A 27331-nucleotide genomic window follows, 5' to 3' on the forward strand; every position below is an offset into this window, starting at 1 on the left:
GTCTGTGCCATCACCCATCAGTCAAGAATATCTGCCTGCTGTCCCTGGATAACACCTGTTACGGTAAGTAAATGTGCTATATGAGCCCTTACAAGAGGCATTGGATCATACTGTTAAGACGGTTTTTCTGCTAGCTATTGCCTCATCCAGAAGGGTCTTGGAGCTCCAGGTTCTGTCATGCAGCATGCCTTTCCTCAGATTTATGGAGGCTGGCATCTCACTGTGCCAAAGATGGTATCGTACTTCCACATAAATCAGGATCTGCATACTGCCAATTTATATCTGCCTCTTTATTCTGTACTGACATTTTAAAGTACAATCCAACCTCGGTTTGCGAGTAACACGGTTTGCGAGTGTTTTGCAAGACGAGCATAACACTCGAGCAAACTGTAACTCACAAACCGAGCATTGACTCGATTTGCGAGCCTCCACCCGACCCAACCCGACCCCAGGAACCGGCAGTATTGCTCCCCCCGAGGCCACCAGCGCTTCTCCCTCCCTTTGCGATCGCCTCCTACCCCCACACTGACTGGCCCTGACCTTACCCATGTGCTGCCGGTGTTAGAAAGTGCCTGCCGCCGGTTTTCTGCTGGGCTGCTGCTGGGCCTTGAGCATCTGTGCATGCTCAAGGTCTTCTGGATCTCACCCTCTCCGAGATTCTCATTTGCATACGCGGACGATGTACAATTGATTCATCCAATTAACCTTAATGACCCAGATGAAGTAATGCTCATTAATCAGAAATTGGAGAAAGTCAAATTATGGCTAGATTCAAATATGTTAGCTCTTAATGTGGAAAAGTCCAAAGTAATGATCTTCCCCATCAAAGAAGGTCTGTCAATCCAGGCTCCTCTTAAACTCAACTCCTCAACCATTAAAATTGTAAACTCATTAAAATTACTAAGAATCACCTTCGATAGCAAACTTACCTATCATTTTCACATTAGTACTGTAGTTCAGCATTGTTTTCATAGATTACGAATGATCGGATCACTTGCTAAATTGTTGGAACCTTCTTCTTTAAACATACTAATCCATTCCTTAGTGATATCATGTATTGATTATTGCAAAGCCCTCTATAAAGGCATAACAAAAAAAGAACTAAGACGCCTCTAAATTGTGCAAAACACCACAATAAAAATTATATTTAACACCAAAAAATACGACCACGTTTCCCCCCTCCTGCGCAAAGCACATTGGTTGCCCGTTGAACATAGGATTAGTTATAAAATTCTATTACTTACATTCAAGACACATCAAAGTAACCAACCAGGATTTATCAATAGCTTATTAATTCCCCACTGTCCATCTAAAACACTTCGTTCTATGACACAAAATCTTCTTGCCGTCCCATCTCTACAGTATATTAACACGATAAGATCAAATAACTTTGCAGTGACTGTGCCATAGCTTTGGAATTCTATTCCTAATTACATTCATGATGAAGTATCTCTGCTTCATTTTAAAACAAAGCTAAAAACATTTCTGTTTCAAGACGCATTTGATACCTAATTGCCCTTGTAAGGGTCTAAAAACATGTTGACTGCAGATGGCAACATCCTTCCCCATCCCTGTCGTTTTTTCCTTAATTGTTCTCTTTTTTAAAAAAAAATATTGAAGTTTCTCCCCTTTTTCCATTCGTTTCTGTCCGTCACTGTCTGAATTTATTATGTAGATTCTATTTGTCAAATGTTCACCCCTATTTTATATGACAAAAGCTGTATTTATATTGTACACCGCTCAGAAGTCTGATTGAGTAGTATAAGAAATTTTAAATAAACTTGAAACTTGATCCCAGTGCTCAGCAGCCTACACATTTATCCAGAACCCCATTTGCTTTCTCCGTACATTTCTTAAGATTGCCCTTCTCTGATATGAATTCACTTCATGCCAGTTTCAGAAGCAGTATGAATGACATCACCAAGCATTTCCAGGAGCTTTAATGATTCTTGAACTTCCTGTGACAGTGAACTGCTATATAACCCAGCACATCACACTTAGACTATCCAATTTACAGTTTTCCCCCGGTCATTCGCGGTTCGTGGTCCTGGTCATTTGTGGTATTTCAGACCATGAACCACCAACCAGGAGAGGACAGCTGGAGATGCAGGATAGAGCAGCTGGAGCGCCGGCGAGTGAAGAAAATCACTCGCGGTATGCTCCGACCGCCTCTTCCTGCACTCAAGTCTGGCCTTACCAATCAGGAACTGCTTTGACACGCCGATGCTCTGGCTGCTCTCTCCTGCCTCTCCGGGTGCCCTCTCCTATCTCCCCCGCTAAAACCCATATTCACGTTTTTTCAGCATTTGCGGGGGTTCCTGGAACGGAACCCCCACAAATATCAGGTGAGTAGTGTATAGCATATCATTAACAAGACCCACCTGTTTATCTGCCAACCCTCATATTTAAGAGCCCAGTGTTTGTGTTGCTCTTAAAAATTGGCTCCACTACCTCTGAATTTCTTTTAACTGACATTAAGGGCACCTTTTACGAAGCCGTGTTAGCAGTTTAACATGTGTAATAGCGCGCATTAAACTGCCGGCCGCGCTAGACGCTAACGCCAGCATTGAGCTGGCATTAGTTCTAGCCGCGTAGCGCAGGTTAAGCGTGTGCTAAAAAGCTGCGTGCGCTAAAACCGCTAACGCGGCTTCATAAAAGGAGCCCTAAATAATAGAAAAGTTTTGTACCCCTTTCTTCACTTTACATTAAACTGTGGGTTGGTTGTTTTTTGGGTTGTTTTTTTTTTTTTGGGGGGGGGGTTCTGTCACTCCTACAATGCTCTCTCTATCAGTGGAACAGAATATCCCCAAACTTTCTCTATTAATTACCCACAACTTTATAAAAATAAACCATCCATCAATTATGCAATTCTTCATAGATCAAAACCCATACAAAAATACTCTCAAAAACGCCAGCCTCAGTATTGATAATGGGTTTTCCTAACTCCCCCACTGGTTCACTATATGGTTCCCACCATGGAACACACAAAGACACATGTCCTTTTGTTCGGCCCCTGTATTTGTACACCATCAGTAGCATGCTGCCTCTCTGGTACTTCTTAAAGGCTTTAGCTGTAGGTGCCACTTCCAAAGTGTAGGGCCAGCTGTGGAAACTGAAGTTACCATGGGTCAGCTATTTCTGGGCATGATAGAAATGCTGCACAACCAGGCAGGTAAAGACACAAACCATTCAGGAAGATGACTCAAAACATCAATGCATTGAAATCATCAAGGTTGAGTATCAGTAAAGACTTTAGGGACATAGGAGCCAACTTTTCAAAATTAGGAGTTGCTAAACCTAATGGAAATTTATCCCCTCCCTGGACACACAGTCAAGGAGTTTGCTTAATAGTGAGGATGCTCAAGCACCCACAGCGCCCATCAAGTAGGCTGCTATGATCTGGATGTGATGAATCAATGCCCACCTTGTTTCATGCATTAGCACTGACTGCTTTGGCAGAGACAAACAGAGATAAAGCCTTTTCTGAAGACTTACATTTTGCCAAAGATACCGGTTAAAAACTATGCAAATAATTTTTCACAGTAACTCTCTCCAAAAGGGACCATCGGTTAAACTCTCAACATTTGATCATACTGGGAAACTCTTTACTGGTATTTCTTACTGGTCAATAGTGGTCATAGGCACCACCATTTCAAAATGATTGTGGAGTGCCAAACACAATACAAATTATCCCTTCCTGGATACTTTGAAAGAGTTTGTTCAGTATTGGGGGTGTCTAGCTCCTATAACAGTGATGTGTTTTGCCAAGAAGGGAAGAAAGTGAAAAAGAACATTTCAGAGAAGTGCTTTTCCTGACTTATGTGTTTGCTTTTAATTTGCAAAAACATCCATTTTTTTAAAAAGTAAACACGTCCCTAAAGTTTTGTTTGGGGGCGAGTTCCCTAAATGAGAATAGACTAGTTCTACCTAACCCATCATGTTCTATTTTTTAGCACTAGCTATGTAGAACTCTATTCCATAGTACATTAGAATTGAGAAATCCTGCACAAATATTTGCTCTCTGCTTAACTCCCATTCCTTTCAAATGGCTTTTAATTGCCCATAATTATGTGTTTGACCTTCTGGTATGTGGGGCAGGCTGACTACAGATTGGAACATGGGAAGGTTTGATTATTCTTTTCTACTTTTTCATCTGTTTCTTGTTCCTATTTATTAATGGAGTTCCCTTTTCATTTTTTTAGAAACATGATGGCAATTCAAGGCCAAATGGCCCATCCAGTATGCTCATCCACAGTAACCATTATCTCTTCCTCTATCTGAGAGATTTTGTGTGCCTATCTGATGCTTTCTTGAATTCAGGCACAGTTTCTGTCTCCACCACCTCTTTGGGCAGACTGTTCCACGCATCTAACCACCCTTTCTGTAAAAAAGTGTTTCTTTAGATTACTCCTGAGCCTATCACCTCTTAACTTCTTCATCCTATGCCCTTTCATTTCAGAGCTTCCTTTCAAATGAGAGACTCAACTCCTGTGTATTTACGCCACGTAGGTATTTAAACATCCCTATCGTATCTCCCCTCTCCCACCTTTCCTCCAAAGTATACATATTGAGATCTTTAAGTCTGTCCCCATACACCTTATGACGAAGATCACACACCATTTTAGTAGCCTTCCTCTGGACTGACTCTATCCTTTATGTATTTTTTTGAATGTGCGGTCTCCAGAATTGCATACAATATTCTAAATGAGGTCCAGGGACATCAGTACTTCCTTTTTCCTAATAGCCATACTTCTTCCTATGTACCCTAGCATCCTTCTAGCTTTTGCTGTCACCTTTTCAACCTATTTGGCAATCACATTCTAGTCATCTTCTATCGTGCGCATAAGTTCTTCACCTCCTTAACTGTACCATTTCTTTGGGTTTTTGCCCCCAAATGCATGACCTTGCATTTCTTAGCATTCAATTTTAGCTGCCAAATTTCAGACCATTCTTCAAGCTTACACCATCTGGGGTGTCTACTCTATTGCAGATTTTTATATCATCCACAAAAAGGCAAATCTTACCTGACAGCCCTTCAGCAATATCACTTATAAAAATGTTAAAAAGAACAGGCCCAAGAACAAAACCTTGAGGCACACCACTGGTAACATCCCTTTCCTCAGAGCGATCTCCATTGTCCACTACCCTCTGTCGTCTTCCACTCAACCAGTTCCTGACCTGGTCCATCCTGAGGGCGCTCAGTTTATTTATTAGATATCTGTGTGAAACACTGTCAAAGGCTTTGCTAAAATCTAAATACACCATCTACCTCTAGTGAATCTGTGTTGCCTCTGATCCTGTAATTCACCGGATTCCAGAAGCTTCACCATTCTCTGTTTTAAAGTTCTTCCATTAATTTGCTATGCCCAAACAGGAGATCCTACCTTGACTGAGATCAAATCATACGTCTGTGACTCAATCTATATAATCAACTTACTAGAAGCATGATGGAGCTCTAGAGCAGAGTTTCTCAACACGTGGTATGCGTACCCTTAGGCACTGCATGGGTCTCCCACCCCCTTCCTCCTTAATTGCCGCTGCCACCGGGATCCCATGCCCTTCCTACCCGAAGCACCACCGTCGCTGGGGATCCCATGCCCTTCTTCCTGTATTCCCCCCTCTACTGAAGTCGACCCAAAAAGGCTTATGTCAGAGGGAAGCCTTCTGGGAGATCCCAGTTACCTCCAGGGCTGCTCCTTCCGGCCTTCAGCCACACAGGGACGCATTGCGGACAGCGGCTTTTGCATACTGCACGTGACTGACCCAGAAGCCTTCTCTTCGACATCAGAGCGGATATCAGAGGGAAGCCTTGTGAGTCAGCCACATGCAGCATGTAAGAGCCGCTTCCCGCGATGCGTCTCTATGCGGCTGAAGACAGGAAGGAGAGAGGGGACATGATCGTTAGACAAAAGGAGAAAGGAGGGGGGTGGGAATTTGGGACAAAGGCTTGGAAGGCAGGGAGATGGGCATGAATTCGGGACACAGAAGGAAGGGAGGGGGCATGAACATGGAACACAGAAGGAGGGAGGAAGGAAGCACTAACCTGTGAGAATTATTAGGCATGAGTGTGTGAGTGAGAGGGAAAGAGATAGTGCACTTGGGGAAAGGAATGAAAAGGAAAAATGGGCAGAGAGAGAGGTGTGAGGTAGAGATGCATGGGGAAGAGAAGAATGAGAGGGAGAAATGGTGGGATATGGTGGTGGAGAGAGAACAGAGGGGCAGATTGAAGGGGATGCAAGGGGGAGGAATAGTAGACATAGTGATGGAGGGAGAGATATGCCATGGTGCTGAAGTGGGGTGATACAAGGAGAAATGGGCATGGGGCTGGTAGACAGTGGTGAAAAATGTTGCAACATGATCCGGGGGATGAGAGAGGGAGAAATGTTGGATGTGGCAGTAGAGGGAGTAGGAGAGATGCACCCTGGAGATCTCTCTCCCCCCCTCTCTCTCCCTCCACAGTAAGGGAGTGAATGAGAGAAAAACAGATGGTCAGTGAGAGAGGGAGACATATTGCCAGTGGGGGTGGAGGAGAGAGGAAGAAAAGCTGGACTCATGGAGCGAACATTTCTCTGGCCTTCAAACCTTATTTCTAACATAAGATCGGGAAAGGCTGAATATGTCCTTGCTCAGTTAAAAGTTGGGATAAATAATGTATACCTTTCTGCTCCCAGTGCAAGAATACTATGGGGCTCATAATCAAAAGAGAAAAATGTCCAAAAACCGGCCTAGGTCGGCACTTGGACGATCATCTGTCAAAAACGTTCAAGTGCCGATAATAAAACCGGGTTTTGGACATATTTAAAAATGACCTAGGTCTTCACAGTGCCTCTAAATGACCATAGCTAAACGGGTCATTTCAGGAGTAGTGTCGAGGGCGGGATTTGGGTGGGACGTGGGTAGGCTTAGACTTAGTCGTACTGCATGTATAACCAAAAGTTATACAGCACAGCATAGATGGAACTTGGATGTCGTGACATAGACCATTTAAAACATGGTCTAAGTCACAAAAACCCACCTGAAGTCACCAGATAAGCACTGCAGACACAAACTACAGACTCACACACACTACCCCAGTGATCACCGACCCCCCCCCCCAACCCCATAAAAATTGTAATCACACCTTTTTCCTTTTTTTATATATATCTTTATTCATTTTAAAGCCAAAAATAAGTGCAACATATTTTACAGACATTTTACACTTTAACAACACTTAACTTCTATCAAATTATATTTATCAAATTATATATATCATCCCCCCCTTTATACATATCCAACAATTGCACTCTAATTAAAAGTATCTCCCCACCTACCCTGGACGTGTATGATCAAAGGGCAAAATCAACAATCACTCCTTACAGAATTCTGTCAATGGCTCCCAAACATCCATAAATTTCTTATAATGTCCCTGTTGTATGGCCTTTAAAATTCAGCCTCTAGATCAAGGGTCTCAAAGTCCCTCCTTGAGGGCTTTCAGGATTTCCCCAATGAATATGCATGAGATCTATGTGCATGCACTGCTTTCAATGTATATTCAATGGAGAAATCCTGAAAACCCGACTGGATTGCGTCCCTCGAGAAGGGACTTTGAGATCCCTGCTCTAGACCAGTGTTTTTCAACCTTTTTTGGGCAAAGGCACACTTGTTTCATGAAAAAAATCACGAGGCACACCACCATTAGAAAATGTTAAAAAATTTAACTCTGTGCCTATATTGACTATATATAAAGTAATTCACTTGAGTGCCACCGCCGCCATCGGGAACAGGCCGGCGCCAAGTTCTCCCTGCTTCTTTTCCCCGCGGGGCCGACCAACTCTCGCCACCCATCGTCAATTCTAACGTTGGAGAGGACGTTCTAGGCCAGCCAGGCAGCGATTGGCTGGCCCAGAACGTCCTCTCCGACGTCAGAATTGACGCGAGTGACGAGAGTTGGCCGGCCCCACAGGGAAAAGCAGGGAGAACTTGGCGCCGGCCTGTTCCCGATGGTGGCGGTGGCACTCAAGTGGCTAAAGAGCCGCAGTTTGCCGGCCTAGGGACAACACTGGAGGGTGGCCAGCTGTGCACCCCCTTGGGACGTAAACCCGGGGTGGGGCAGACCGCCCCCCCCCCACCCTGGTATGCCACTATCTGTACCTCACTCCCTCCCTATGACCAAAAATTCTCCTTTCTTCTATTCCCCGTGTACACAACCATCTCTTTCCCTCCCTTCCTCTCTCCAAAGTCCATGCCTTCTGTGTCCAAAAACGCATTCCCTCCCCCACCTCAGCATCTCTTTCCCTCCCTTCCTCTCTCCCAAGTCCATGCCTTCTGTGTCCAAAAACCCATTCCCTCCCCCACCTCAGCATCTCTTTCCCTCCCTTCCTCTCTCCCAAGTTCATGCCTTGTGTCCAAAACGCACTCCCTCCCCCCTTTTGTGTTCCGTGTTTGCCTCCCAGCCCATCTTTGCAACTTTCTCAGCAAAACGAAGCTCAAGCCGCGAGGCTTGTCTTCTGCTTCCTGCCTGCCCTGCCGCGCACAAATAGCCGACCGGAAGTATTCTCCGACGTCAGCGCTGACGTCGGAGGGCAGGCTTTGCTTAAGCCCTCCCTCCGACGTCAGCGCTGACATCGGGGAACGCTTGCGATCGGCTATATGTTAGCTGCAGGGCAGGCAGGAAGCAGAAGACAAGCCTCGCGGCTTGAGCTTCGTTTTGCTGAGAAAGTTGCAAAGATGGGCTGGGAGGCAAACACGGAACATCGCGGCTCGAGATGTATTGAACTCCGCGGGTCCCCCGTCCAGCTCTCTCCTGTCCACGTGGGGCGGACCGCCCCTCTCCCTAGACTGTGGCCTAGGACCCTGGGGGAGCCTGGGCCCCCTGTCAGCTCCGGGCCCCTGAATGCAGGACTGGTGGTACTGCCCTGATGGCGGCCCTGACCGTACGGCACACCAGGCAACATCTCGCGGCACACTAGTGTGCCGCAGAACAGCGGTTGAAAAACACTGCTCTAGACCATCATCACCTGGCAGCCTGGCATAGGAAAGCCTAGTCGACCTGCACAGTGGTGGCTTAAGTCGTCTTGGGGGTGGGTTATAGACCCATGGAGAGGAGGACCCATGCCCATAAGCCACTGTAATCACTGCATTGCTGGTTAGACATGTGCACTCCCCTAAAAAAAAAAAAAAACCCACCCTTTTCTACTGCCCTATAAGTGGCTTCTGCAGCCATAAGGACTATTGGGGTGGTAGATAGGTGGGTCTAGGGGATTTTGGAGGTGGTTTGGGGGCTCACCATTATCTATAAAGGAGCTGTAGTGAGATGAAGACATGGCACCCTTTTTGTGAAGTTCACAGCAGTGCCTTGTAAGGTACCCCACTATTTAGGTGCCATGTCATGTCTGGTTGTCCAGTCCATCACTTTGTAGACCCCTCCCATGTACAAAAGGTCTGTTTCTAAGCATTTTTGCCTTGGACGAAAATGTGGTATAAAGATGGACGATTTAGCAGCTTGGACGATCGGATCAGCAGGACCTATAGTTAGAGACGATTTTCGAAATGGAAAATAACTTGGACGTATTTTTCAAAAATGTGTCCTAAGCTGTGTTTTACTTTGGATGACTTGGATGAAAACAGACTTGGACGTTCCTTTTGATTATGCCCCTCCACGTGTGCTTTTATGGATGGGGTAATTTTATATGAGGTCGTCTTGTACATGAATAAATTATAAATATAACCTTATACTGTGCATATTAAAAGCCTGATATGATGTGAAAAATGCTAAAAAGCACCTATGTGCTTTTTTTTTTAAACATATACCGGTTCTTATGTGTATGTGAAATTAAAAAAATACAAAACCTTTTATGTGTGCTAAACAAAACTTTGTGGAGAAACCCTTCATAAAATTTTTATGCTGAAAAAAATGCAATTTTAGAAATGAGAGGCAAAGATAGAAGGATAAAAACAAGTTAAAAAGTGCACATGTAGTTGTAATTGTATAACAAGTCAGCTATGTAAAAAATAAAGTTCTGCTGTTTGGAAGAACACAGAGCTTTGTGCTGGCCTAGCTACAAACTAAGTTATTCTAGTGTCTGGAACCCATTAAAAATTCATTCTTTTCTGCCCCTCCAATAAATCATCTTGCTGAGGATCATGGGTAATGCTTTCCAACTCGGGTGAAACTGCAAGATTTTGCTTTTCAGCCTGGGTAGCACTTACAGCCTTGAAGCGCCAATATGGTGCTGGAGAATGCTGAGCCACAAATAGATCTTAATGGAGTACCAGTGTCTACCATGAGGCCTCATCCCAAGTGGCATGGAGTGGAAGGAGGTAAAAAAATAACTGAAGTGCCAAAAATCAGATCTTCAAACACTGTCTTCTTGAAACCTCCTTTGATACAAATGTTTGCAAGCTGGATAGCTGGTGGATTTGAGACTGCATGACTGAGTACTTCTCTAGGGCTGCCTGGTGGGTAGCCTTGAGAGTGGTAGGAAAATGGTTCCAAACGTGAGAACTTGATGAGTGCAAGGCCTGGTGCTACTGACCTCACTCTCTCCACTAGGCATGGCAGGGAATTATCTGTTCTGGTTTTCTTCCTACCTGTGCCTTTTGTTTACTGGGATTGTAATAGGAAGGGAGGGAGGGAAATTATTTTTATTTTTTGTTGACTTTAGATGCGCTGCTGCTGCCCTCTTTGGGAGCGCTCTACACTAGGCACTTATATATGGGACAGATTGATAATCAGATTAAGATGTTAACAGGATATCATGATTAAGAAACTGATGTTTTAATTCAAGTTAGTACTTTACAATGGAGACTACTTGGGTGTCTCTTAATGTCCAAGGCCTCAATTCCCCACAAAAGCGCTGCTCCTTATTTAGAGAAATGTTACGTTCAAAAGTCGATGTTTGTTTTATACAAGAGACCCACCTGCTCCCCTCAGGGGAACATTTCTTTCACATAAGAAATATCAGATAATATATTTAGGGCTCGGTTTTAACGCACGACAGGATTAGCGCGCACTATAGTGTGCGCTAGCCGGAAATCTACCGCCTGCTCCAAATGAGGCGGTAGCGGCTAGTGCGTGCTGCAATTTAGCGCACGCTATTCCGCGCGTTAAGGCTCTAGCGCGGCTTTGTAAAAGGAGCCCCTAGTGTCCAACATATCCTTCCAAAAGAAAGTTCACGGGATGGGAATTTTGCTGTCTAACTCGCTGAACTGGCAGATCCTAAAGGTGGTGAAAGATCAAGAGGGTAGATGCATTCTTTTGATAATTATGCAGAGAACTTCGGTATATACCCTACTAAACGTTTATGCCCCTAATGATCATTAGAAAGAATTCTATGAAAAAATATCAGAGATTTTGTTGAGGCACTCTCGGGGGCACATTCTGATGGGTGGAGATTTTAATTTTGACTCTGGATCCTACTCTTAATAATTCTATGAGTTCAGACCTGTATGCCCGGATAGAGAGGAGAGCCCTAAGCGACTTTTTCAAACAACGATTGCTTGATTTTTGGAGAAAACTCCATCGTACAGTGAGGAACTATACTTATCACTCCTCAGTGGTTGGATGTAGTGGAATTATTTAGTCAAGTGCATTCCACAGATATTGGCCTGCAAACTTAGTCAGATCATGCCCCCGTATTGGTTGCTATGCGCCCACAAGAGGATCGGATTGGGGACAGGTATTGAAAGTTTCCAGACATGCTGTGGAACACTCTGAACCATGTGGACTATATAGGTAAACAAATCTTACAATATCTGGAATTCAACAATACACCAGAGATCTACCCGGTAATCCTATAGGAGGGCCTGAAAGTAGTTCTGAGAGGAGCCATAATATCTCCTCTACAGGTTCATGTTCGGAAAGATAAATCTTATAGAGAGGACCAGCTTAGAGATCGGCTGGCCACCCTGCAAAGGAATAAGAAACAAGGACTTCAAACCCCAACCTTAGACTAGGACCTACATGATACCCAACTCCAGCTTCATGATTTAGAGTTGGAAGATATCCAGCATCACCTTAATCTTACACAACAATATTTTTTTTGAATTTGGCAACCAATCTAGTAGGCTGCTAGCCCACCAGTTGTGCATGCAGCACCTCTGTAATCATATATCTAAGACTGAATCTAGTAAAATGTGAAGATATGGTTGATACGGGTGGAGGTAGATATTGGAAACTTAATGAATCCCTGTTGAGTTCCCCTCTGGTGATATCAGCTGTGGAATCGAGGATTGATGAATACTTAATACTGAATGACACTGGGGCGGTTTCAGATGCTGTGCTATGGGATGCGCTAAAAGCGGTAGTTAGGGGAGAATTTATTAAATGGGGGGCTAGGTTTAAAAAGCAGAGAGCCCGAACCTTCTTAGATCTAAGGACCCAGTTAACAACATTGGAATTGCAACATCAAAGTAAGGGGGAACCACACATACTGGCCAAATTGCAAAGGGTCAGGGATGCCTTGTATCAACTTCAAGTAGAAGAGACAGAACGAGCGCGCGAAAGATTTCAATTAAATATCTATGAACATAGTAACAAAGCTAGCGCGCAACTGGCTAGGTATATACAGATTAAACAAAATCGGAGCACCATAACGAGAATTAAGAAAGGAGTAAGTGGGGCAGTGAGGGTGACGGACTCAGAGATACAAAAAGAATTCCTAGCTTTCTATACAGGGCTATATGGACAACCGGAGAATTGGGACAAGGGAAAACAGACTGCCTTTCTGGACTCACTACAGCTACCCGAATTATCAGAGGAGGATAAGAGTTATTTAAGGGAACCGATTCAACTTACTGAGATCACAGGGGTGATAAACGGGTTGAAGAATGGAAAATCACCGGGACTAGATGGGTACACTAGTCGATATTATAAACAATTCTCGGAACAACTGGGACCCCTTTTGGTAAGAGTGGCTAATGGGCTATCTGAGGGAGGTGGGTTACCGTCTACAATGGGAGAGGCAGGGGTGGTTGTGTTACCCAAGCCAGGGCGAGATCCTTTGCTATGTGGATCATATAGACCCATATCATTATTGAACCAAGATGCAAAGATCCTGGCTAAGGTTCTAGCACAAAGATTGGGAAAGGTACTACCAAAACTGATACATCAAGATCAGGCGGGATTTATCCAGAGGAGACAGGTGAGCGATAATATTAGAAGAACTTTAAACATATTATGGGAAGCAGGCAGGGGCCAAGATAAAGCAGTTTTGATATCAGTGGATGCTGAGAAAGCATTTGATAGGGTTATTTGGGGGTTTCTTTGGGATGTGATGGATAGGATGGGACTGGGAGGCATGTTTGGAAAGTGGGTTCGGGCCCTCTATGCTGCGCCTAGGGCCTGTTTAAGGATAAACCAATCGTACACGGACTTTTTTCCTATCCTTAGGGGAACTCGACAGGGATGTCCGCTCTCCCCACTACTGTTTGCAGTGTCGCTTGAACCCTTGGCGTTGGCCATAAGAAGTCACACATCTTTGGTAGGGATTGTTAATGGGGAAGTAGAACACAGAATAGCGATGTTCGCAGATGATATCCTCTTGTATGTGGGAAAACCTGAGATATCCATACCCCATCTCTTACAGACATTCGAGAATTATGGGAAGATTTCAGGATTCAAAGTAAATCTGGAGAAAACTGAAATTTTGAACCTGACTCTGACACAGAGCGAGGTAAACGCGATACGAGATGAATTCCCCTTTAAATGGGCTGAGAAAGGAATCAGGTACCTGGGGATCTATATCCCGTCGAACCTTCAACAACTTTATGAAAAGAATTACTTGCCAATCTATCGCAAAATTAGAACCGATTTACAAAGGTGGCACAGTCTTTGGGTGTCCTGGTGGGGCAGGATAGCGATCATTAAAATGAATGTGTTACCCAGGCTGTTATTTCTATTCCAGACTTTGCCTTTGGCGGTCCCTCTGGGAGAGTTAAAGAGACTGGGAAAGGAAATACGCAAATTTGTTTGGCAACGTAAATCACCACGACTCTCACAATCCTTGTTGTGGGCACCCAGGGAGGTAGGTGGGAGGGGATTACCCAATTTGTTGTGGTATTATCAAGCGGCACAGTTGAAATTAGTGCTGGACTGGGAAATAGGGGAATATAAAAGTGGGATACAATTGGAACAGTTATATAGCACAGAGGAACCTCTGAAAAACAGGCTGTGGTCCTCTGAGTCGCAGAATAGATGGGTCCAGAGCATATCAAACCCCTTTGTGCAGCATCTGGCGCGATTATGGATCCAAATGCGTAAACAGATGGGTGGAGGGGCCAGGGTCTCTTCTATGGCAAATATAAGCACTGAACCATTATTTCCAGCAGGCCGAGACAATCGAGCTTTTTATCGGTGGTCTCAAAAAGGGATCAAAAAATTTAGAGATCTACTGGGGGAGGATGGGATCTTGTCCTTTACCACCATCCAACACAAATACGACATTACAGAGGATGACTATTATGCATATTTGCAAATAAGACACTTTATGGTGGCGCAGGGTTGGGGATCTAGAATTTACTTAGATAATGAACCGATAGAAAATCTATGGTTATTACTTCAGAAAGTTCCAAAACCATTATCCGTGATTTATCAGTACAGGAGGGGCTGCTCACAAACCACCTTCCTGTACCGAAAACAATGGGAGAGAGACTTGGACATACGTATGTCTGCTAAAGATTGGGAAACGATTTGTAGGGAAACCTATAAAGCCTCTTCCTGTGCACTACTACAGGAGAATGCGTATAAAGTTTTAACAAGATGGTACTACACTCCAGATCGACTACATAAAATGTTCCCTGGCACATCCGCACTCTGTTGGAGATGTGGTCTGCAAGAGGGGACCTTTATGCATACTTGGTGGGAATGTAGGCTCATTCAACCATTTTGGTTATCGGTGACTAACACACTATCTGGATGTTTGGGTGAATGTGTGGAGATATCCCCTCAGAGCTGTCTCTTGGGGCTACATAATAACAGAGAAAAACCATGGCAAACAAAAATTTTGAGATGGGGTCTAGCAGCAGCGAAATGTCTTATTGCCAACCATTGGAAGAACGCTGCAGCTCCATCACAGACTGCATGGGTAAATCGATTGTTATCAATTGGTAGGATGGAAATAGCATTGGCAAAGAGGAGACATACATACATACCGTATTTATGTACATGGAATAGATTGGAAGGAATATTGCGGGCACTATAGGAGATCTCTCGAGCTTGCGTGTTTTGTTGTCTGCCAGACATATGGGGACTGGGAGGGGGGGGGATACGGGGGAAACTGTGGAAGGGGACATGGAGTTAAGGGGAGATACTTGGGTTTGTATGAGAATAATGGAAAGCGTCTTGAGATTATTGCTGGGGGCAGGATTATGTTGTTGTTAAAAAAATAAACACAAAACAAAAAATATGAGGGGTTCAAATGTTTGTATTTTTGCACCTATCCAGTTGATGGGGCGCAATTGATAATGTATGCTGTGTATTGACTGTCATTTGTAACATACAAAGTATTTTCAATAAATATCTAAATATTAAAAAAAAAGACTGAATCTAGTGCAGAGTCTGTTAACAGAGGAGGAAGCTATACATTTTGAGTTTGTTCAGTTTTCTCTTTCTTTTTTTTAAATCTTTATTCATATTTTTTAAAACTCACAATAAGTATAACACAAAATACAATCATTTTATACTTTAACATTACTTATTATAACATCAAATTATAGTTTTCATCAAATATCCCCCTCCCTTATATCCAACAATTAATCATAAACAAAAGAAATCATAAAATATTTCCACACACCCCCACCCCAGACGTGTATGAACAAAAGGGAATTAATATTTATTCTATGCAATAATTTCAATCTTTACAGTATCTTGTTAATGGCTCCCAAATAACCTGAAATTATCTAATGTTCAGTTTTTTCAAGAATTATATCAAGCTGATGCGCTGCCCTCAGAGAAAGATCTGTTGCAGTTCCTTCACAAAACTGTTACCTTCTATAACTGAATCTGAAACACAAGCGCTTGAACAACCCATTACTGGTTCTTACATTTTATTAGTTATCAAGGACCTGCCCTTGGGTAAGTCACTTGGCATTGATGGTTTCACCAATAAATTCTATAAGACCTTTGGGAACTATCTAGCCCTGCTCCTGGCAAGGGTGTATAATGATATAGCAGCAGCTAACACCGTACTACCACATTCCTGGCACTTGGCAGGGATTTCTTTGATTTTGAAACCAGGGAAAAACCCCACGAGTTGTTCATTATACAGGCCTATATCGCTTTTGGGGACAGATTGACTAATATTTTGGTGAAAATTTTATAATCGACTTCAAATAGTACTTCTCTGCCTAGTCCATATTGATCAATCAGGTTTTATCCAGGGTAGACAAACTCAAAATAATATAAGGCGTGTTCTACATATCATATCTGAGGCAGGCAATTCCAAAGAGTTTGTTCTGCTGCTAGCAGTAGATGCAGAAAAAGCCTTTGATAGGGTTGGCTGGCCGTTCCTGTTTGCGGTCCTTCAAAAGATAGGTCTCTCTTCTAGGTATATTGGCTGGATCCGTTCCCTTTATAATCAGCCTCTAGCTTATCTCTTGGTTAATGGCAGTTATTTTGAGGGACCAGACGGGGCTGTGCACTCTCTCCATTGTTATTTGCCATGCATAATTTTCAGGTAAAATATACTTATATAATTTTATAACAGCCATTTTCCATGTGCAAACCAGTTTGAACTATGGAAAATGATTTATAAAATTACCTCTTTGATGTGAAAGTGTATGTATGTAGAGAGTGTGTGGAATGTGCATGCGTGTATAGCAATGGATATGTTCACCAGTGTGTGAATATGTTGGGGGGACATGGCGATTTGGGTCAGGACTCTGGAAGGGGGGGGTATAGAGGGGTCAGGAAGTATGTGGGTTGATGAAGAAAGCTTCCAGTTTCAGCTGGCAGGGCTTGAGATCTGTCTTGCATCATCTCCCTCCTACCTGGCCACATTTGTGCATAGCAGTGGCGTAGTAAAGGGGGGGGATGGACCATCCTAGGTGCCATCTTCATGGGGGACACCAGCGCTTCTCCTCCTCTCTGTACCCCGCGTACCTCTTTAAATGTTCGCCGGCACGAGTAACATTTTCCACTTGCTGCTTGCGCCGGCCTCAGCTCCCTTCTGACATCACTTCTGGTCGCGGGACCAGAACATGACATTAGAAGGGAGACGAGGCGTCTCGCACCAACAAACATTTCAAGAGGTATGCAGGAGATGGGGAAGAGGGGGGAGTCGCCCAAGTGGCAGGGAAGAATGGGGAAGCACACGGCAATGCCGGGCGCCACCCTCCCTTGCTAAACCAATGCACATAGATGCTGAAGCATATGAATGAATAGACAAGAGACATCACCAACAACATGCTCTCCCGCTTAAGTGACATGCACCTAAAAAAAGTAGTGTCTTACTGTTGGCTACCATAAGCTTTTCTCTGCAAGGGTACAGCACTGTAGGAAAAAATAAAATTTTATGTATTCTGATAATTTAGGAGCAGCACACTCCTTGGGGAAACCAATAGTTCCCTTAGCCAAGGGTATAGGGTGAGTCCTTCACTAAGAACACACTCTGTGCCTAGCAGAGAGAATGAATTCTACTGGGTAGTGAATTGTGAATTGCTATGCCCACTGCTTTGTGATGCAAGGTAAACAGCACTCTCTTTTATAAGCTCTGGAGTTGGCTGTGTTTGAAGAGGTATTTGTTTGACTGCAGCCAAGAAATTAGATATCTGTAAATACCAAAAGAAAGGGGGTTGATCAGTACGAAATGTCGTACAACAGTTCAGTGGCAGAATCTTTCAAGCTTTTTCGTTTCTATTATTATTTTAAGAGCATGCTGTATTACATGTTTACTTTAGCATTTTTTGTTCTATTCTTTGCAGACGAGCTAAACTTCGGCTATATTTGGAGCAGCTGAAGCAGTTGGTGCCTCTTGGGCCAGATAGTACCAGGCATACTACGTTAAGTCTCCTGAAAAGAGCTAAGATGCATATCAAGGTAAACAAAATTTCATGTTTTACAAAAGAGAATTCCACTAAAAATATTTGTGATTGTATTTTAATTCAGTAGAGTCAGCAGTTGGGAATCAAACTTTCCAGCATATGTGGTTAATTTAGAAGCTCTATTCTTGTTTTGGACATCTAAAAAACAGCATGCAGATGTCCGTACTGCATGAATGTCCAAATCCCAATTATATAAAGCCAGGATATGGATGTCTAAAACTGCAGTATGTCCATATGGCAAGGATATATTTTGTAGATAAGGATGTAGATCTACATCTACATCTCGCAGTTGTAATTTTCCAGCCCTCATCTTCATTTCGGTAGTCCATATTTAGAGCAGCAGATGGACTCTGTATATTTGAAATTGGGGGTCTTTAGCTTTTATTCACCCTTTAGCAGTTCAACATTAGAAGTAGTGGAAGGACTCTGTTATGTTTTATTTAAGGATATATTTTGGGCAGGACTAGGGAGGGGTCAAAATATGGATATCAATTCCAGTCAAGGGGAAGAGATGTCTGTGTCTAAAAAGATAGATTTTGTTATTTTGACTTGCTACTTGGCACATCCAGGTTAGGTTACAGAAGGTGCTCTGATTTGAGCAGCTGTCCACTGGAGGGCTTAAGGCAAGTCACCTCCCTAATCGTTTAGTAGTTACTGTCCTCTTCCCTTTTCTGAATGTGAAACTATCAGGGCTGATTAGAGAATGACATGGTGGTTGTTACCCGCAGCTAGCCGTGGGTAATCTGCCGAAACGAGGAAAGAAAAAATAGTGGTCACTGCGGGGATGGGGACAAGGCCATTCACCGCCCCATGGAGCGGTGAATGGTCTTGTCTCCACAGTGAGGCAATCAAGGATCGCGTAGTCCAGCAGCCCTCACCCGCCCAATCGCAGCATTCTGCCATCTCCCTCCCTCCACCTCACCTTAGATGCAGAGTTTGCCGGCTTTCTTTTTCACCCAGCCGCACGCTTTCAAAAAGCCGCGCACGCGTGGCTGCTCAAGTTGTTCAATCTTCTCCTCTGCTGCAACTTTCTGGTTGCGTCAGAGGAGAAGTTTGAACAACTGAGCAGCCGCGCGTGCGGCTGGGTGAAAAAGAAAGCTGGCAAACTCAGCATCTAAGGTGAGGTGGAGGGAGGGAGCTGACGGAAAGCTGCAATTGGGCGGAAGGGGGCTGCTGGACTGCGCGATCATGCGTGTCCACTAGGAAGGAGGGAGTGAAAGGGAAAGAGATTCTGGGTTAAGGGGATGAAGAGGGAGAGAAAGAAACCCACAGCAGGAAAGAAAGGGGAGGATAGGCAGGTGAGCCAGATGTTGGAAGCAAGGGGGGGGAAGAAAGAGGGAAAGAAGCTAGATGGGGTTGAAGAGAAGAGACACATTAATGAGGAAGAGAGGGGAAATCTGGACACAGGAAGGTAACAGAAACAGAGGGGAAATTATGTGCATGGGGGCATAGGGACAGAGACTTAAAGGGAACATATATGTCATGGGGATGGTATATGGACACAGGGGGGGCAATGCCAGATACATAGGGGAGATATTAGAAATGGGGAAAATAGGAAAACAGAAGTGAGATTGTTTGGGGACTGAGCTTGCAGGCTCCAGCGGCTTGCACAAGTTACATTGTAACGTGCCACGAAAGTAGGAGGGAGGGAGGGAGGGATATATGTATGTATGTAGCGCGAGAGGATCTGAAGGGTGGTAGAAAGGAACAGATGGTGGAGGAGGGAGGGAAGGGTGGTGGTGGAAAGGAAAAGAACAGACATTGAAGGAGGGTGGAGAGGAACAGACCCTGAATGGAAATGTGGAAGACAGAGTGGGGAGAAGACGCTGGAAGGGAAAAAGACAGATGCCAGACTATGGGGGAGCGGCGGGAAGAAGATGGGTACCAGACCAATTGGCGGGGTGAGGGGAGAGGCATAGTAACAGAGCAAATGGAAGACGCAGAGAGAAGACACAGTGGATGGAAGGAATTGAATGAGAAGATGAGGAAAGCAGAAACCAGACAACAAAGGTAGAAAAAAAAATTCTATTTATTTTCTTTTTCTTTTTGCTGTAGTATAAAGTAGTATATTAGTTGTGTTGATAAAAATTTATAAACAAAGCCCTGCCAGCTGAACATCTTTCTCTAGTTCAGCAGCCAGAACTTTGATTTATAAGGAAGGAATAAGCTAAATATTGCAGTACTGAGGCTTATATGGATGCTGCAGGGACAGTGACGAGGCGGTGAATGGGATGGCAGTTTCGGTGACGGGGCAGTGAAGGGAATGGTGGTGACGGGGCGGTGAATGGGATGGCAGTGAAGGGGATGGCGGTGACGGTGATGGGGCGGTGAAGGGAATGGTGGTGACTGGGCGGTGAAGGGGACGGTGGGCCGGGGATGGGGCAGTGATGGGACAGATTTTTTCCCCATGTCATTCTCTAGGGCTGATACTTAAGTTCATATATTTTATTCTATTGGGGGGGGGAGGGGTTTCATTGCTTGACTAAAAAATATTGTGAATAATATTAGCATTTTTAATGCAAAAGGCATATGAGTTTTGAACCAGTGGGTTATTCACATCTGCTCACGAGTTTGTGTAGAAAGCGCATTCTACATTTTTCATTTCTCCCTCCTCTGATAGTGCTCTGTGCCCCTCAGTTTCTCTTTCTACTAGCAAGTTGAAGATTTCTTTCTGATCTGTTCAGTTTTTGGTTTATTATTTTTTGTTTTTTTTATTTTCCACTTGAAAGGCTTTTTGGTGCCCAGGTTGCCTAGGTTAGCTCTGCCTGGATGGAGACGCCTACCTAGCCAGCCTTCAGTAATACCTTTGGGCTTGGGGAGCCTTCAGTAATACCTTTGTAGCGGAATTTGCTCCTGGTTCATACCAGAGCTTGAACACAGGCTGTTTGGCATCCATGTCGGTCCCTGGGACTTTATTGGTTGCTGGCTGCTTCCTTCCCCCTCCCCCAAAGAGGTAGGAGGAGCATTGGGGGTCTGGGTCTGCAGGCTCTAACAGTCTGACTGGCAACCAGAAGAAACAAGCATCTGGAGAATTTTTGTATGTTTGTCTGAGGCAGTAAGTCTTCACCATCTTTCAGCTTCTGTTTTAGCTGAAGCAGGCACAGCATCAGCAGCACAGTGAATACTGATATTGAAGTCTATTGGACACATAAATTGCTTTTTGGGGGGTTTCTAGGGCTTTGATTGATTTTATTTTATTTATTATTTATTCATTTTATCAATAAATTTTACAAGTATCCACTTGTTCTAGAAATACAGAGAATAAGACATTAAAACAATAGAAGAAACAAAGAAGAAACAATGTCCCAATATATAAACAAATTATTATCTCTTCCTCAGACCACAAAACAAAGCACTAGGGGGAATACAAAGTGATAAGGAGATCGTCAATTATAAGTATATGGCATTGAGGAATAAGCTTAATGGGATACAACACCATCTATCTTACTTTATATCATCCCTAAATTTCCTGGGCCAGCTTCTTGTATCCAAAAAGGCCTTAAGTTGCTCAGGAGCAAAGAAGACATATTTTGTACCAACATATTTAACTAAACATTTACATAGGTAACTTAACAAAAAAGTAGCCCCCAATGCCTTAACTTCTTGTCTCATATTCAGGAATAATTTCCTGCATTCTTGGGTGGATTTAGTCGCATCAGGAAAGACCCATATTCTTTGCCCATAAAATAGTCTGAGAAAACCGAAAAAACATTTGCATTACAGAGTTTAGGTCTTGTTCAAATACAAATGAAACAAGAAGAGTAGGGCGAGATTGAATGTCTAAAGATTTTTCCAACAAAACAGATAGGCTATTTAAGTCAACAATTTGTCTATTTTCAGCTTCAGGGGTTTTTTCCAACTTATTTTTTTCAGGAAGATAATAAAATACGATTTATGGGCGGCATGGCTTCAGATGGTAATGTTAAAATTTCAGACAAAAATTTTTTAAACATGTCACCCTGTTGCTATAGGAAAATTGAGGAACTGAAGATTTAACCTTTTGTTAAAATTCTCGATTTGTTCTTTTCTTTGAGTAAAAAGTTTGGCCTTAGCCAAGTTCCCAGTTAATTGTTGAAGAGAAGATACTTCTTTGTTAATCAAGCCAAATTTATCAATTGTTTCTTATTTTATAAGTTCTACAGATTTTGTTAAATCATCAATTTTACTCACAACCGTTGAAAACTCAGCAAATGATTTTATTATAGCAGCTTCCAGCCTATGTAGCATACACCATATACTGTCCAGGGTAACCACCACGGGGGACTCCTCTCTCTCACTCCCTGGGTGACTCAACCTTCGGCGATGGGCATCAGCTCAGTTCTCTCTGCGCATGTCTGCAACAACCCTCCCTGGGCTGGAGACTCCATGGCATCGCCAAATTCTGACGTTGGGCATGGTGGAGACAGGATGAACGGAGGAGACGAAGATATCTTGGGCCTAAAAGTTTCGGAGGTTCCTTCCTTCGAAACCAAAACAGGCAGCTCCACTCTGATTGCTGATGGGGTGCTTGTAGTGAAGCGGTCCATCTTCAACTGTCCAGGCATGGAGAGATTCAGCCAGACAGAAGCCTTCCTTTTCGCAAGAGGCATAATAAAAACAGAAGTATAGAACGCCAAACTCGTCAAGCAGTTCTATAGAAGAAAACACGGTCGGGTAAGGATGAGACGCTCACAGCAGCAACTGACCCGCTGCCATCTTGATTCCCTCTGTTCCATTGGGCTTTTATTTCTGTCTTATTTAACATTTTTGATAATAGTTTATTTAATGTCTGAGCTGATCAGGGAGTTCCCCATTCTCCTGCTCCTCATTTTCTCTTTATAGTGCTTTTTAACTAGTTCGGAAAAAATTGAGGGGCACAGAGCAGTGTCAGAGGAGACAGAGCTGAAAAATGTAGATGACACCTTCTATACAGACTCGCGAGTAGAGGTGAATAACACATTGGTTCAACACTCGTATGCCTTTCTACTAGAAAGAAGATTTTTGAGATAAGAATCTAATTTTCCTTTCTCTTAACTGTCTTAGTATCTGCTTTAATTGTTCTGTGTGACTAATACTTAATAAATTTCTTATTTGTCTTAATATCTGCTTTAATTGCTCAGTGGGGGCTGGGTATTCAACAAAAAAGGTCAATCAAGGCTTGTTTTTCTCCCTATAATACTGAAACTAAGAACTTTGGCTTGTTTAATCAGACTAGTTATTCATTCTATAATGCTAGGCTTTTGATATTGGTAGTTGCTCATAGTCTAGAAATTCAGATTGCTGCACTTATATTCTCTCCCTCCCCTATACCCACCCACCCCTAGGTTTGCTCTTCCTATATAGTAATCTACCCAATTGCAATTTTCTTCTATCGTAGCAGGAACCAGAAAAATCACCTATCAAGCATAGGACACCTGTTCATACTTACTTCAGCCAATCCCCATGGCTTTCATTCAGTGTAATAATTGTAGCTCATTTGTCCTAAGCACAATCAATTGGTCATTTAAAGCTTGCGCTATCTGTCTTCAACTCTCTTCTATGCGGGAGGAAATACCACCACTACCACAGAGGTTCAAACAGCCCAGGAATAGATGAATAATGATAGGCTCTGGTAGACTATGACCAGTGATACAGAGGCATCTTCCTAGCCAATTATTGCCCCTACATAATTTCTATGCTGTATTGGAGCACTGATGCACAGAAAATGGTCTCTGAGGTGAATTTACAAGGACTGTAAATCAAAATAAAAGATGCTCACAAAACAGCAAAACACAAAAAACTCCTATTAAGAGTCTCTAATTATCAGAGGCATTGATTTAGGGACTCAGTCTATGGCTCCAAACAAAGTTAAATGCCTTCCAGGATCCTCTGCCAGTGGAGATATCAACTGCATATTGACTGTGATAGAAAGTAAAGATTCTAAATCTGACATTGTAATCCACTTGGGGACAAATGATCTTGCCAATAGTGGCATGCTTGAAGCACAAAGTTCACATTCTAGTGTATAATCAATACTGAACCCACTCTCCTTCCCACTCTTCCAAATGTAAGAGGAAGTCACATCATACATTGTCATTTTCATTGGACCGACACCAGACTCGACGCCATCGGTCCCGACGTACTCCTTCGCTAAAAGACTTTTTTGACTCGGACTTACAGACTGACTCAGCAGATGATGTCCCTGAGTCTGCTACAAAGGCTTATATGACTACTTCTGAAAAGTTTCCTCACAGAGCTAAGTCTCCAGCCGAAAGACTTTCTTTCACAAAATTCATTCAGCAATTGGGCAAAGAGCTTCCAGTCAAATTAGAAGCTGAGTCTGCTCATAGTGATGAATATTTAGAGGCATTGTACTATGATGAGCCTCCTAAGGAACTTCTGAGCTTACCATTGCATGGTATTCTCAAAGAGACTCTGCATAAGAACTGGGAGACTCCCTTTACCATTACTGTAGCTCCCAGAAAATGCTATCCAAAAGCTCACTGATCATGGAAATCATTGGAATGCTTTGGTTAAATCCAAGTCTAACCCCCTCTTCTACAAAGCCACTCTAGCGGCTGCTGTGTGGCAACAGCCCCGAAGCCCTTTAAATCTCTATGGGCTTCGGGGATGTTACCATGCGGCTTTGTAGAAGAGGGGGTAAGCCTTCAACTTCCAAATCTTTCAAATCTTCCTATCAAAGGCGTTTTTCTTCCAAACCTGCTGCTCCTACTAGACCACAGCAGAAGAAACAGAAGCTACAGTGTCCTAAAAAAAAAACCCAGGCCACAGCTCCACAGAAACCTGCTCAGTCTTTTTTGACATGCTTCTCGAGAGCATAGCCGCTGTTCCTTTATCCCTGCCTCTCCCTCAACCCATCGAAGGACAGCTTCAACTCTATTATCCTTGCTGGGAACTGATTACCAGAGACCTTTGAGTACTAACAGTCATTCGAGAGGAATGCTCCCTTCACTTTATCGACATTCCTCCGGATAATCCTCCAAGAGAGTCTTTTTTCACCCTCAGCAGATGATGTCCCTTCTTCTTCAGGAGATAGAATGTGCTCCTTGTTGGAGCACTCACATTGTTGGCTTTGTATTTTTACTCTACTTATAAAATCAATAAAACACTTTGAACAACAACAAAAAAAAAAAGAATCCCTTCTCCTTCTCAATGCCATCGAGAAGGTTTCTCTAGGACAGGGTTTTACTCCCGGTATTTTCTTGTTCCGAAGAAGATGGGAGGTCTTCGGCCAAGCTTGGACCTCAGGGGTCTCAACAAGTTTCTAGTGAAGGAAAAGTTTCAGATGTTATTCCTGACAACTTTATATTCCCTCTTAGATTGCAACGACTAGCTATGCTCTATGGATGAGAAAGAAGCCTACACTCACATTCCAGTACATCTGGCCTCCAGGCAATTCCTCCTTTTCCAGGTGGCTCATCACTATTATCAATTACAAAATATTACCCTTTGGCCTTGCATCCTCTCCCAGAGTATTCACCAAGTACCTGGTGGTAGTGGCAGCAACACTTCCATCTCAGGGCCTTCTAGTCTTTCCATACCTGGATGATGTGTGCCACAGTAGCAACTTGCATGACAGTTCTCTTCCTTCAAAAGGGGTTTCAAAATCAATTTTCCCAAATCCCAACTTCAGCCATCTCAGACTCTACAATTCATAGGAGTTCTACTCGACACCATTCAACTCAGGACATTTCTACCATGGCAAAGACAAAACAATTTGATTCAGCTTTGCACTCAGACTTATCATCTGCCATCAATCTCAGCCAGACAAATGATGGTACTCCTGGGTCACATGGCTTCCACAGTACGTAACTCCATTTGCGAGACTTCATCTCAGGATACCTCAATGGACTCTCGCATCTCAGTGGTCTCAAGTGTTCAACCCACTCTCGCAACATATTACAGTCACTCCTTCACTTCAACAGTCACTGCAGTGGTGGATGAACTCTTCCAAACTGTTCAGAGGATTTTTGTTCCATACCCCTCCTTATCAAAAAGTTCTGACCACAGACTCGTCTACTTACGCTTGGGGCGCTCATCTGGACGGTCTTCGTACACAAGGTCACTGGTCTTCTCAGGACCACCTTTTTCAAATAAATCTGTTGGAACTCAGAGCGATCTACAATACTCTCAGAGCTTTTCAGCACATTGTGACCAACACTGTCCTTCTTATCTACAGCCAATCAGGTCACGATGTATGACACAAACAAACAAGGAGACATAGGGTCCCTCCGTCTTTGTCAAGAGGTCCAAAAGATTTGGACCTGGGCCATTGCTCGCAATATATTCCTGAAAGCAGACAGGCTTAGCAGGTTTCTTCAACCACACGAGTGGTCACTCAGTTCTGCAGTACATCTTCTCTCAGTGGGGGACTCCTCAGATAGACCTGTTTGCATCCCCCCCACAACCACAAACTGTCCCAGTTGTGTTCCCAGCAGTACTCACCTCACTGTCTGCAAGCGGATGCTTTTCTATTGGATTGGACTCACAAGTTCCTCTATGCTTTTCCTCCAATACCCCTCATTCTCAAAATGCTTGTCCTTATAGCTCCTCAGTTGCCCAGATAACCCTGATTTTCCCTTCTACTTCAACTCAGTGTGAAGGAACCAATACCTCTTCAAATTTTCCCATCTCTTCTCACACAGAATCACAGATCTCTTCTGCATCCCAATCTTTCAGTGTTGCACCTGACAGCTTGGTACCTCTTGGCCTAACATCGGCTGACCTTCCTCTTTCTCAGCCTGTCAGACTAATCTTGGAAGCATGCAGAAAACCATTCACACAGCAGTGTTACCAGCAAAAATGGACATGGTTTTCCACCCGGTGTGCTCTTCACCATCATGAGGCCAAATCCACCTCTGTCTCTTCAGTATTGGACTATCTTCTACATTTATCCAATTCAGGTCTCAAAACCTCTTCGATTAGAGTTCATCTCTGTGTTATAAATGCTTTTCATGAGCCAGTTGATGGGAAATCTCTCACTGCTCATCCTCTTGTGTCCAGATTCATGAAAGTACTTTTCAATGTCAAACCGCCTCCAGTGGTTTGGGATCTTAATGTGCTCCTTGCTACTTTGATGAAGTCTCCTTTTGAACCAATGGCTGCAGCTCATCTCAAGTACCTTACTTAGAAAGTGGTCTTTCTCATCTCCCTTACTTCAGCTCGATGAGTCAGTGAACTTCAAGCACTGGTGGCAGATCTTCCTTTCATAGTATTTCACCTTGACAGGATGGTGCTTCTTCGATCCCTCAGCACACCCTTTGCTGATTTCCACTCACATAGGAGAGAGAGCTCTGTACATTCACCAATCAGGGAGACAGAGCTGGAGCTTGAT

At 43.6% G+C, this 27331-nt stretch overlaps 1 protein-coding gene across 1 annotated transcript in view; it reads left to right on the plus strand.

The window, feature by feature from the left end:
- MXD4 (MAX dimerization protein 4) overlaps positions 1-27331 on the plus strand; it is an 84742-nt gene that overhangs the window by 33442 nt on the left and 23969 nt on the right. The window contains exon 4 of the mRNA XM_033950747.1: positions 17899-18013. Within this exon, the coding sequence (XP_033806638.1) occupies positions 17899-18013 (115 nt within the window). The remainder of the gene's footprint in view (positions 1-17898; positions 18014-27331) is intronic.

Source organism: Geotrypetes seraphini, chromosome 1, assembly GCF_902459505.1.
Source record: "Geotrypetes seraphini chromosome 1, aGeoSer1.1, whole genome shotgun sequence".
Lineage (NCBI taxonomy): Eukaryota > Metazoa > Chordata > Amphibia > Gymnophiona > Dermophiidae > Geotrypetes > Geotrypetes seraphini.